At 42.6% G+C, this 14,056-nt stretch overlaps 1 protein-coding gene across 1 annotated transcript; it reads left to right on the top strand.

The window, feature by feature from the left end:
• Positions 1 to 8,281: 8,281 nt before the first annotated feature.
• On the top strand, positions 8,282 to 10,051 carry LOC114175285 (LEAF RUST 10 DISEASE-RESISTANCE LOCUS RECEPTOR-LIKE PROTEIN KINASE-like 1.5). The gene is made up of 2 exons (XM_028060064.1): positions 8,282 to 8,367; positions 9,187 to 10,051. The coding sequence occupies exons 1-2, from the start codon at positions 8,282 to 8,284 to the stop codon at positions 10,049 to 10,051; spliced, it is 951 nt and encodes a 316-aa protein (XP_027915865.1).
• Positions 10,052 to 14,056: the final 4,005 nt, after the last annotated feature.

Raw genomic sequence — 14,056 nt, 5'->3', positions numbered from 1 at the left:
CCGCCAACCCCGCTTTACTAGATATGATCCCCTTAATGTCCCCAGATCCCACCTCCATAATGAGGCCTTACAAGCTGACCTCATCCTGCCACCACGCAAGACGACCACTCCCCCCAATGCTGATATGACCAAATATTGCCACAACCACCGCAACCATGGCCACACTACAAAGGACTGCAAAACACTCAGGATAAAATTGAAGAACTGGTTCATGCTGGTCACTTTCGCCGCTTCATCGCAGAGATGATCATCCCTTTCGAGCCCGTCACCCTCCTCGATCTGACCATAGACGCCCTCCCCATGACTCTCGCTACGATAGACGCCCTACCCAACCCATTAACCAGGACCATCAACCGGCTCGCACCGATGTTACCCCTGTCGACCCTCTCCTACGTGGGACTCTCAACACCATCTCTGGTGGTTTCACTAGTGGAGGATCCACCTCTTCTGCCAGAAAGAAACACCTTCGCCATGTCCAATCCATCAACCATATTACCCATTCCCATAACAGACGCTGCATGCCTCCCATCACCTTCACAGACGACGACTTCCACGACCTCGATCACCAACAAGACGACCCCATGGTCATCACTGTTGAAATCAAAAACTACGCAGTCAAGAAAGTCCTTGTTGACTAGAGTAGCTCCGCTGACATCCTCTACTAGGAAACATATCAAAAACTCCAACTCCAAGACACTGCCATGGTTCCGTATGATGAACCAATCTATGGCTTTTCTGGAGAACAATTTTCCACGCGCGGCTACATTGACCTTCACACCATGTTTCGTGATGGAGTCCAAACTGAAACCATTCTCATCCGCTTCCTTATCGTTGATGCGCCCACATCCTATAATGTCCTCCTTGGCTCAACACCCTCGGCGTCGTCGTCTCCACCCCTCACCTGGCCATCAAATTCCCTTCCCCTTTTGGCAAAATCTTCACTATCCATTGCGACCAACGCTTGGCACACGAATGCTACATGGCCAGCCTACGCCCACAACTCCCAATCCAGCAAACCAACCACATCGAGCGACCACCTTGCTCTAGGATCGCTCTATCAAACCAACCACATCGGGCCAAGATGTTCGTCTCGAACCTGTCGAAGAAACCTCCCCCCTGGAACTTCCGAATGGTCATTCCATCAACCTAGGCACCAGATTAAACTCTGATGAGCGTGCCATCATCACACATGTTCTAGTCGGCAACACGGACCTTTTCACTTGGTCAGCTGTTAACCTACCTGGAGTAGACCCTATGGGAGCATCCCACAAGTTATCCATCTACAAAGAAGCCCGCTATATCTCTCAGAAAAAACGCAAACTCGGTGAGGAACGACGCCTAGTGGCTAAGGCCGAGGTCGATAAGTTACTGAGCGCAGGATTCATTGAAGAAGCTCTATACACCACTTGGCTTTCTAACGTAGTCTTGGTGAAGAAAGCCAACGGCAAGTGGCGGATATGTGTAGATTACACAGACCTAAACAAAGTTTGTCCTCGAGATGCCTACCCCTTACCTAACATTGACCGACTTGTTGACGGCGCGGCGGGAAATAAAGTACTTAGATTCTTGGATGCATATTCTGGTTACAATCAAATCCCCATGGTTGCATCCGACATGAACAAGACCGCCTTCATCACAAACGACGCCAATTATTTTTACAGAGTTATGCCTTTTGGTCTCAAAAACGTCGGAGCAACTTACCAACGATTGATGGACAAAGTTTTCAGCCATCTGATGGGACAATACGTCGATGACATGGTTGTTAAATCTCCAAGCCATCACCAACACGCACAGGACCTCTTAGTAGTCTTCTCCGCATTACGCCAATACAACCTTCGCCTCAAACCCGACAAGTGTGTATTCGACGTCGACCGCGGTAAATTCCTCGGCTTCATGCTAACCTAACGCGACATAGAAGTCAATCCTGAAAAGTGCAAAGCGATTATCGAAATGCGTAGTCCCACCAACATCAAAGAAGTCCAACACCTTATAGGCCGCCTTACAGCCATTTCCCGCTTCCTACCCAAACTAGCTGAACAAACCCAACCCATAATACAACTCCTCAAAAAATCCACCAAGTTCATGTGGACTGACGACTGTGAACAAATTTTCCAAAAACTGAAAACCACCCTTACCTCACCACCTATCCTCCACAAGTCGGATACTCATCAACCCCTGCTGGTTTACATCACAGCCACCGAGCACACCGTCAGCGCCGCGCTTGTCCAAGATGTAGGCGGCACGCAACATCCTATTTACTTTGTCAGCAGAACGCTGCAAGATCTTGAAACCAGATATCAAATGGTGGAAAAGTTGGCCCTGTCCTTGGTACACGCAGCTCGCCGCCTGCGCCCGTACTTCCAAAACCACAACATCACCGTCAAAACCGATTACCCAATCCATAAGATATTGCAGAAACCAGACCTCGGATGACGGATGTCATCTTGGGCCGTTGAGTTGTGCGAATTTAACATTCGTTATGAACCTCATGGCCCTATTAAAGCCCAATGCCTCCTAGACTTCCTTAATGACCTCCAACAGACACCCACAGAGGACCAGTGGACGCTTCATGTAGATGGTTCTTCAAATCCAAAAGGTGTTGGCGCTGGTATCGTGTTAGAAGGCCTGAACGATATCCTCATTGAGAAATCTCTCCACTTCGCCTTCAAAACATCCAACAACAAAGCCGAGTACGAAGCCATCCTCGTCGGCGTTTCCCTTGACCGCGAAGTTGGCGTCAAAACTTTAACGTGCAAAACCGACTCCAAGCTTACTGTGGGCCACCTGAATGATGAATTATAGATCAAGGACCCCGCCCTTTTACAATATTACCATCTAGTCTGTGCGGTCATTCAATCCGCTTTTCACCAAGTCCACATCGAACATATTCCCAAGACTGACAACTTTAGAGCCGACATCCTATCCAAATTAGCCAGCACCAAATTAAAAAGCCGTCACCGATCCCTAGTGCAACAGACACTATCCACACCTTCCATCACAAATACTTGCCATAACCTAACCCACGCCCCAGCCAACATCACCCATCCCCAAGCCCACAACTGGACCACCCCTTATATCCAATATCTCCAAACCGGCAACCCCCCACCAGATGCTGACAAAACTTGGCTAGCTAAGGCCGCCAAATATACCATGATAGGCGATGACCTTTACAAACGCGGATATGGCCAACCGCTTGTCAAATGTGTCACTGCAGAACAAGCGCTGTATATCATTAAGGAGTTGCATGAAGGCATTTGCGGCTACCATTCCGGCGCATGCACTATGGCCACCAGAATCCTTCGCGCCGGTTACTTCTAGCCAACTATAGAAGCAGACTGCCAAGACTACGTCAAAAAATGCAAACCATGTCAAAAACATGGCAACCTCATCCACCAAAAACAAGAACAACTCCATTCCATACTATCCCCGTGGCCCTTCGCTAAATGGGGAATGGATATCCTCGGCCTTTCTCCCCCGACAAGGGCCAGGTAAAATTCCTAATAGTAGCCATTAATTATTTCACCAAGTGGATAGAAGCCCAACCACTGACCACTATCACAGCCCAACAAGTCCAGCAATTTGTCTGGAAAGATATTATATGCCAATATGGTGTTCCACATACCATCATCACCGATAATGGCCGACAATTTATAGATAAGGAACTAGCCAAATTCTACACTGGTCTGGGCATCAAACACATAACCAGTTCTGTGGAACACTGATAACGCTGTCGTTGACGCGATCAAATTAATACTACTTAACTATAGCAACTTCAGTATTGCTAAGATAGTAGTCAAGAAAATAGAAAGGGTAAAGTAACCCTAAGTCGTCTCCCAACGAACACAGAATTGATTTTTAACAAATTAGTTCTTATAAAACTATACAAATGAGTTAGTCAAATAAAATAAAAAATATAGGGGATTAATATAAACAAAGATAGAAATAAAGTTTAAAAGATAAAAAGAAATAAAAACAATAGTAAAGAAAATAGATTGATTCCATTGCTTTTTCAAAATAGATTCATCATCGGTTATCTAAAGATTATTGCTCAATTAATTATTGTTGTAGATTTACAAATTAATCAATGTAAAGTCTCAATGAATTTGTTGGCGTTCTCACTTTTAACCAAAGTACAGTCTCAATTAAAAGTGAGAACTTTTAGATTATCCACAGTAAATTCAACCAAAGTACAGTCTCAATCAAATTTTACTATGCCTAATCATGTCTATTCTTTTATCTCCTCACCAAATAAAAAGCTTAATTAATCAAAGTAAAGTCTCAATTAATTTTCGTTAGAGTAAATACCTTTAATCAAAGTAAAGTCTCAATTATTGGTAAAAACTCATTTAATCACATGAAAGTTTCTAAATAAAATCAAAGTAAAGTCTCAATTCAATTTAAAAACCCTTGAACTCATATGATCAACATGCATATAGATTTAAAATCATTACTTTTTATGTGATTCAAAGATAAAAGACATAGATAAATTAAAACCTCAACAATAATAAAAAGAACAAAGAAATTAATTCATTCTAACCTCAGAATCCATAATGAAATTACAATGGAATCAACCCAAGAAGTTTAGAACTCCATGAATGCAAAATAAAGATAAAAGAAGAATAGAGAGAAGAAAAGAGAGAGAAAGAAATTAGGCCCCCCTAAGGGTTCCTAAATTCCGACGTGCCGAGCTTGTTTTCTACTTCTCCCTTGGTCTCTTTATATAGGAATTGGACTGAGCTTTTCTGTTGCTAAAATCTCTCAAATATCTTTTGGAATAAAGATAAATATAAATATTTAAAAATACTTGGAGAGATATAGACTATTTGACAAATATAATTGGTTGATAATATCAATATCTAATATAATTAAATTAATTAATTACTTAAAGATATATGATAAATTATCACCAATTAATATTTGTATTAATTTTCCAAATCAACCCTTTGCAATCTCCTTAAATTATCTTCTAAATAATCCAATATCTTCAAGATATATTTGTTTGTTGTGGAACTAAAAAGATTCAAGAAGATCTTGTCATATTTAAAAAGATTTGGTAGTTATTATCTTTTAATATTTTATGATATAATTAAATAAGATAATTATTTAAAAATATCAAATAAAATATCTAAAGATATATTTTCCCAAATTATCTTCTATCATAAAGATAAAGAAAACCGCAAGGTCCAATTTTTCTTTCCTCTCTTCTTGGTTTAGCCAAACTTCTTCACTTTTTCAAGCTTTTCTTGCCGTCTTCATGTAATGCTTGGCCTGAATTTTTGTTCTTTTGATAATTTCTTATTCTTTGATTTATCTTTAAGGTGTCATGAAGCTTTAATCAATTTATTTCCACACCTCTAAATGAGCTTAAAACTTAACTTCAGCTGCATCAACAAACGTTAAAATATCCAAAAATAATTTATGCAGCTAAAAATCACTTTTTAAGACATTTTTATCACACAAGCTCAAACAACCTAATTATCAAAATTATCAATTAAATCACTCTTTAGGCACACAAATTTAATTAAATACCCAGAATTAAACATTAAATGAGGGCAAAAATACGTACTCATCAAACACCCACAAACCAATGGATAAGCAGAGGCGACCAACAAAGTTATCCTAGTGGAACTACGCAAATGGTTAGACAGCGCCAAAGGCCGATGGCCCGAAGAACTGGTAGAAGTGCTATGGGCTTATAGGTGCACCCCTCAGTCAGCAACAAACGAGTCCCCATTCAGCCTAGTTTACGGTGCAGACGCCATGATACCCATCGAAATTGGCGAACCATCCATGCGCCGAGAACTATATGACCCAACCCCCAAACATCAAAACATGGCCACTCACCACGACCTCCTACCCGAGCTCAGAGAAAAAGCTCAGATACGCAACTTAGCCGCCAAACAAAGAGCTGCCAGAAAGTATAACGCAAACCTATTCCCAAGATCGTTCATAAGAGGATACTTAGTATGGAGAATGGCCAACAGTGCAAGAAAGAAGGATGGCAAGTTCTCTGCCAATTGGGACGGCCCATACCGAATACCCAAAGATGCGGGAGGATGAGCATATCGCCTAGAGCGTTTATCTGGGGAAGAAATACCCAATACATGGAATGTGTCCCATCTCAAGTTCTACTTTAGTTAAACATGTATTGTATCACATCGAAACACTTGTAACCCTTGGTGTACTCTTTTTCCTCACCTGGTCTTTTTTTCCTAAGGAGGGTTTTGGCCAGGGAGGTTTTAACGAGGCACCCCAGATTCAATGAATAATACAAAGGGTTCCCAACTTTACGACCATTCTTTACTTCACTTCTCATATCCTTTTAAGTTCCCTACCCTTACCACAAGTAAGCGGCCTGGGTCGAACATCCTTAACATGTTGGTTAATTCGTTTAAGTTCCTCACCCTTACCACAAGTAAGCGGCCTGGGTTGAACACCTTTAACTTGCTGGTTAATTCGTTTAAGTTCCCCACCCTTACCACAAGTAAGCGACCTGGGTCGAACACCCTTAACTTGTTAGTTAATTCATTTAAGTTCCCCACCCTTACCACAAGTAAGCGACCTGGGTCGAACACCCTTAACTTGCTGGTTAATTCGTTTAAGTTCCCCACCCTTACCACAAGTAAGTGGCCTGGGTCGAACACCCTTAACTTGTTGGTTAATTCGTTTAAATTCCCGACCCTTACCACAAGTAAACGGCCTGGGTCGAACACCCTTAACTTGTTGGTTAATTCGTTTAAGTTCCCCACCCTTACCACAAGTAAGTGGCCTGGGTTGAACACCCTAAACAAACAACTGAATTCGCCAAACATAAAAACTATTGACATCTGACAAACAATATAGCATACTTAAAGCATTAATCATATTAAAATAAAAGCAAAGAAATGTATGGAGTGCCACACTCATGATGTACCAATTATTACAGACATAGGCTCAATAAGATTTCAAATCATAAAAAATAAAAGTCATATTCCGCCTGGTCATCGCCACCTTCCACAGCAATCGCCGCTTCCTTCTCCTCCTCGACCGTTTCCTTCTCCGCCTCCTCCTCCAGACTACTCTCAGCCTCGTTAACGATCTGCCCATCAACAACATCTTTATTTACATCAAACTTAGAGTCAGTAGCATCAACATCCTTATAAAAGAAGGTTGCCTGCCGCAACCCCGTTTGGAACCCATTAATATGCTCTTGGATAATACAACCTTTCAAATCATCAAGTTCAACCTTAGCACCCTCATATTTTTCCTTCAAGTCGTCATAGTCGGCCTCCAGGTCTGCTATCCTCTTATTAAGTTTTCCCTCCGAATCCAAGCAACGAACTTTCCAGGTCCCCAACCTTTTTCTCTGCTCCTCCTAACTCTCCATCTCCTTCTTCCAAGCGGCCCTCTCCTCCTTAAACTTATCAACTTTCCCTTGCAATTCCTCCACCTTTTCCCTACCTCCCTCCTTCACTTCCCGTCGGTACAAAGACCCAACCTGGAGACTCAATATCAATGCCTTGCTTCCAAATTCAACCATGGTCCTTACGAAATGATCCGCCTCCATACCGTCGATAGAGTTGATTATTGTCTCTGGAAGATTAATAGCAATATCTTTCCTAACAAACGTTTCCGGCAACTCAATCAAACTGGACTCTGGCCCTTTCGTCCCACTGGCTGACCTCGCCCCAAGCAATGCCGCCCTGACCTTCTTCAACCTTTCTCTTAGTACCGCCGTGCACATGCACCTCAACCAACGATTCTTGCAAGTTGGGAAGATCAGTGTTCCCGGCCGTTTTAGCATTGGCGGCCATCTCCTTCCTCAACGCTTGGAAAAGTGCCAGGTTCTTCTTTCCGGATTGAGCCATGTGCCCTATAACAACACATCAAAACTCGGTTAAGTCAACTTAGAAGCATTAATACAGTTTAAGTAATAAAAAGATACGTTCTATATCAATAATCGGGTGAACCGACTTATAAACTCTAACTAGACCCTTAGTGGGTAACTTATCAGTAAACTTCATCAAGACCTCCACTACCTCCTTATCAACCACCGACAACTCGTCGGTACCCATGTTCTTATATCGAGAAGGACTTCTCGTCCAGCTAAACAGGAACTTTGTGCTCCCATCTGCATTAAGGAAATGGGACCTGCCCTCCTCTTTCACCACAACTTTAAAGTATCCGTCTTTGAAATGCTTAGAGGACTAAGAGAACGCGTCTAATCTGTTGTTGCTAGGCTAGCTCACCAAAGATAACCAAGTAGTCGGCTGGCGGGCCTTAGTGTCATAGAAGTACAAAAATGCATGAGGAGAAGGTTGTAGATATAGTGATTGGCACAAAACACGAAAGGGCTGCATATAGGCCCAACTGTTTGGATGCAGCTGTGTAGGTTCAACGTTCAGCGCACGCAGTACCCCCATGGTAAAGTCGTCCAATGGTAACCTCACATGCAGCTGGGAGAAATGGCACATGTACATATAAAAAAACTTCTCGATCGCTCCCTCTTGCCCGTGGCATACGCGGTCAATGGCACTCACCCGCTCCAAGGAAACGATACCCCTGTTTACACCTTTCGCGATAATAGGGGTACAATTTAACCAAGAGTTCAACAAACGAGACCACATAACAAAGACGATTGATTACGAATGTCAGCAGCCACCCACCCATAGCCACCCTTGGCCGGCCAGTTACTCTCCGCTAACTCTTCTAGAGGGTCTTCTCGCACCTCAGTCACCGTTTCCATCAGAATTCTGCCTACCATACCCACAAAGCTAATACTCTCCTCCTCAACGTGTCTACCTATACTCCCCCAGACTCCATACTCTCACTATTGGACGAAGACAACGACACACTATCACTACTAGACATACCTTTTTTCTGAAAAGTTGACGGCATGAACTAGGAACTAGTCAGACAGGCACCAGTGCAGGAAGGGCCTTTGGCAGCGGTTGTTTATCATATTCTGCACCGGTTCGTGAACCGAAGCATATTGGGGCGAGGCCAAAAGAGCACAGCTTTTGGCCTCGGTTAAGGCCCGAAGCCATAGAGTGCCCTTCTGCCTCGGTTCAGACGAACCCGAGACCATAAAGCCCACCTTTTGGCCTCGGTTTTTTGTGCCACCCGAGGCCATATGAGCTGCTTTTTTTTTTTTTAAAATTTGAAATCCTCCATCGTCATCATTTTCCTCTTCCTCTCCCTCTTCAGACCCTGCAACACTCAAACATGCTCTTCCAATAACACAAACCCGTGTCCTCCGTTCTCCTCTCACCCTCCTTTCCCTTTCTCCTCCACACCAGGCTGTGGCCACCCCTCCTTCCACATAACCTGTTCCAGCCCCCATTCTTTCATCTCCATCAACAACCTCTCCTTCTCCATACTCTCCTACAACTTCAACACCTCCTCCATAACCCTCTCCCCTCGCCCTAACCCAACGCCTCACCCCAACTGTCCCTCCTTCTCCTTCATTCCTACCCGCCCCATCAACCTCTCCGCCACCCCCTTTCGTGTCTCAGCCGCCACGTGCTCCCGCCTCTCCTTCCTCCGCCCCTGCTCGCCGCCTTCCCTCCCCAACTGCTCCCACTGCCCCTCCCAGTGCCACCTCATCAAATCTCCCTCCCACCTTCTCCCTAACTGCAGATCCACCCACCACTCCCCTCAGTACTCAGACTCCCCCTGCCTCACCGACATCCTCGGCTTCCTCCAACAGTTCCTCAAGAACGGAATCCAACTCGACTCGGACCAGAGCCGTGACCCCTACTTCACTAATTGCACCATCTGTCGCGCCAACTCCTCCTCCGCCGCCACGCAGCAAGACCCCACCACGCTCTTCCTCCGCCTCCACCGCTCTGCCAGTCTACTGCCCCCGGTCTTCTCCTACGACGACCTCGCTGCTGCTACCCACAACTTCGACCCCAAGCGGAAAATCGGCGACGGCGGGTTTGGGTCTGTCTACCTCGCGCAGCTCCGCGACGGCTGTTCTGGTTGTTGCTGCCGCTGGTTTTGCTCCTGCAGAGAGAAATGGAGGAGCTGCGCGCGTGAGGAAGAAAGGGGCTGCAGTTTTGAGCCCTAATTAAACACTATGGCCTCGGTTCAATTTAGAACCGAGGCATATACCCCCTTTTGCCTCGGGTCCCCACCACCCGAGACCTAACAGGGCTTTTGGCTTCGGGCTTTTTACAACTGAGGCCTATAAGTCAAAACGAGAATGGCATTTTTGAAATTTTGGGCATCCTTTTTGTCTTCGGGCCTTCTTAACCGAGGCCTAACAAGGCTTTTGGCTTCGGGTTTTTTATAGGTTTCGGTTCCTGGCTAACCGAGGCCTATAAGGCGAGGTAAAAATCCAATTCTGCACTAGTGAGGTATAACGCACGCGAGATCTCTGAATGTGAAATTCTCGCAAATGAACCAACAAGCATTCACCCATCGTAAAATCCACATTTATAGGTGTGAATCCCAAATGATGAAACCACTTCCCGCGAAAACCACAACCTATACCAATCGACACAACCATCTCAAAAGCCATGAATCCCTTCACCTGCTACCAACCTTTTCCCGCCTTTAGCCTTAACACTGTTCATCACACTTAAAGGCTTGGGGACTGGTGTACCACACCTAACCGGTCCCACTGGCACATCACCACATATCACCCTTGACCAACATACCTATATCGGCAAAGGCTAGGGGATTGGTGTACCACACCGAGCCAATTTAACCAAATAATAATAATAAACGATCACCATACCTACACACAAAATCATTCACGTAACTAGCCTAGGCTGATCTAAGCCTAACCGGCCTGAACCAGTAACATAAGACGCTGAGAGGAATAACCCGCCTAGGACAGCATATGAGCAACATAAACCGCCAAAGGGAGTAGTCGGTTTATGCCGACAACCTTAAGACACTTAGTGAAATCAAAGCCCTCTGATATCCAGTGAGCCCCCAATAGTCAAGACTAAGGGCCTAGGCCCACCTATGGCCCAAACCAGGGCCCAACTCACAAAATGGGCAAACATAATTAATAATCTATAAATACACATGGACCCCACGAATTAAAGGTACGCATTCATTACTCCATTAATCACCTGATTTGACTTTGAGAGCTTTGGCTGACTTAAGCTTCGGAGTCCCTTCTGCAGGTAACCCCTCCTCGGTCCAAGCCGATATATGCAAGAAGGGGAGAAGCCAACCGAGGAGATAGCGGATATGGGTAAGGTGATACTTGTGCCTAACTGATCTTACTTGTTCTCTGCAGGAACATAAGTTATTGTTTTATTTATTTTAAAATTTTAATATTATATTTAATGTTACAGATATTCTATATATATAAGTGGTGCATGTTATAACATGAGAAAGTAATTGGCCTGGTGGTCTGTGTGCGTGTTGTTGTGCAAAGGTGCAATGTTTCGATTCTAGTTAGATAAAAAAAAATGGCGCATGTTTTCTCATTTTGATTAATTATGGTGGATGGACAATATGAGATTATATTTTATTCATGCACAATATGTATTGAGAAAGCATCTGGTATAGTGGTTGATGTATGCTTGTAGTGTGACGTGGTGCACGAGTTTGAACCACGTGCAACCTATTATGGTTTAGTTTTTTTTTTGTTTTTCTCCCTCTTCTTTCTGGTGGGGCCCACCAATAGATCTTATATTTCTCTCTCCTTTTTAAAATTGTTGCAGCATACAGCATGCATGCAGTTTAACATTGCTGCCACAGAAAAATAAAAACAGTTTTTGGTTTTATTTCTAAGATTTTAACAGAAAAGATTAAGATGATTTAGTTATAGATTAAAAGAGATATAACAGCTTTAGGGTTTCTAAATTGTGAAAAAAAGAAGGGGAGGGAAAGAGACCAAGAGACTTGGAAGGGTTGAGAGTGGAAGTAAGTGTGCAAGTGGAGGTGGCTCTGCAGCATTCGTAGACTAGAGAAACGAAGGGTTGGGATTAGGAAACGAAAGATGAAGGTTACTACTAGAGGTAGGGGAAGCCAACCTTGATTTTTTCTCTTGTTTTCTAGTTGTTTGTTTGATGGATGAAATGAGAAAAGCATGCATGTCACTACAAAAAATCATGTATATAACGATGGTTTTAATACGACGGTTAATTAAAATTGTTGCTTTTCACTGTATAATACGTCAGTTTGATAACAACCATAATGTAAATGTATAATATGGCGTTTCTAACCACCATCTTTTACATTGTCATATTATTAGTTAAAATTGTGTCATTTTGAAATGTCACTTTATATAAAACATTATTTTTATAATTTTATGAAATTATTTCCTATCTCACTTTTGTCTCGATATCTCCTTTTTTTTTGGTAAAATTTTGTTCCCTCTCTTTTTTATTTCATTTTCCCACTCAACAAATATTTTCTAAACTTTTGAGAGTCGCTTACACCCAACAGATCACTTCACTCTCACTCTCTACGTTGATGAATAAGCTCTCATCTTTCTACGTCAAACCAAGCTCTCGTCTTTCTCTGTGTCTCATTCGCGTCTTTCTCCTTTCTGCTTCATTTTGCCCTAAATCACTCACCTCTCTGTCACTCACCTCTCCGTCACTCACCTATCCATTTCGCCTCTTTCTCCATTTCGCCCGTTTCTCCTTTCTACTTTCTCCTTCATTTCACCTCTTCGTTTCATCTCTTTCTCCTTTCTCCTTCCTTCTCAATCAGTACACGATTGCCTCCGTTCGCATTTGCTCATTGGGTTCTTCAACCTCATTCTGAAGGAGAAAGGTTCGATTGCTTGCATTTGCACCTCAGTCCACTCCTTTTCTGTTTCTGGTATGACATTCATCAAATTAGTGTTGCCTTTTTCAATCTAGTCTTGCCAATTTTTTATTTGAGTGGCCAATTGTACGATTAGGGTTCGCGCGGTGGACAACTCTAGTTCGACATCGAAGGGCGAGGAACTCGCACCAATTGTCTCCACCACACTGAAGCTCGAAATACATTCTTCATAGAACAAAATCACTTCCGGTTTTGCCTCCGAATTTCACTTCCAGTATTTTTTTTTCTTTTTTTTGTTGGGTGCTGGTTTTCTGCTTGATTTGTGGTATTGCAGCTAACATTTTCTGCTTGGTTTTTTGGAATAACGTAATTTATTGCAACTATATTGATACTCGTTTGTTTGATTTTGTCTTCATTCAATTTTGACAAATGGCTTACCAAATGTTCCATTGCTAAATTAAATCATTGCATGAAAGGGTTTATCTGCAATGTTAATTGGTGGCATTCTATAATTATCATCAATCAGTTTTGACTTGTGTGGCTTCTATTACTATATTATTCCTTTTATCTTTAAAGCCATTCTTTAATATATTCTCCATGAGTTGTAAACACTAAATCACATTAGCTTCCTCACAAACCAATCAAAGAATCAACATGCAAATGAATTTTGATTAAAGGATCAGGTATATTTGATTCTACTACATGAAGATAAAAAAGAAATCATGGAAATGATGGTATATTTCCCTTTTGGTAACATTCTATTATATTAGAAGTAAATAAGCACTGTATATCTCCACCTTAGTGGAGTTTGTTTGAGTTGTCATTATAAACAATGAAGGTTCTTGAGAAATTAAAGTCCATTATTCTCTATCTAAAAAGTAATCATATCTTAAATTTAAATTTGGCGAATCAAACCACAACAAAGAGAGTAAGAGGATTTTCTCTGTGATGCATCTTCATCGTGTCTCTTTATCAGTCTATAAATATGGATGCAGTAATTGTGATTAAGGTATAAGGGTGTGTGTGTGCTTGACTAAGAAATAAAATAACAAGTTTCTTAGATCTATGCATGGAGCTTTGAATACAGAATGAGTTTTGGTGACCCCAAAGGCTTCCATTACTGCATGTTGCTGCGGTTTAAAATCCTGCAACAAGTGGTAATAGAGGCTGGGAGATCATTAAAGGCATCTGTTCATGTTTTATTATCATCTTAAACATCCTCAATAATAAAGTTTTATGATGTTTTGTTGCAGTTATACTGTAGTTCCTGTACAACTTCATTTTACAGATAAACATAAGCTCCACAGTGTAGTTTCTAGCTCTTAAAGTTACTGGT

Source organism: Vigna unguiculata, chromosome 3, assembly GCF_004118075.2.
Source record: "Vigna unguiculata cultivar IT97K-499-35 chromosome 3, ASM411807v1, whole genome shotgun sequence".
In the NCBI taxonomy this organism is placed as follows: domain Eukaryota; kingdom Viridiplantae; phylum Streptophyta; class Magnoliopsida; order Fabales; family Fabaceae; genus Vigna; species Vigna unguiculata.
Note: the sequence above shows the minus strand (reverse complement) of the source record. Positions and strands in the feature narration are given on the sequence as shown.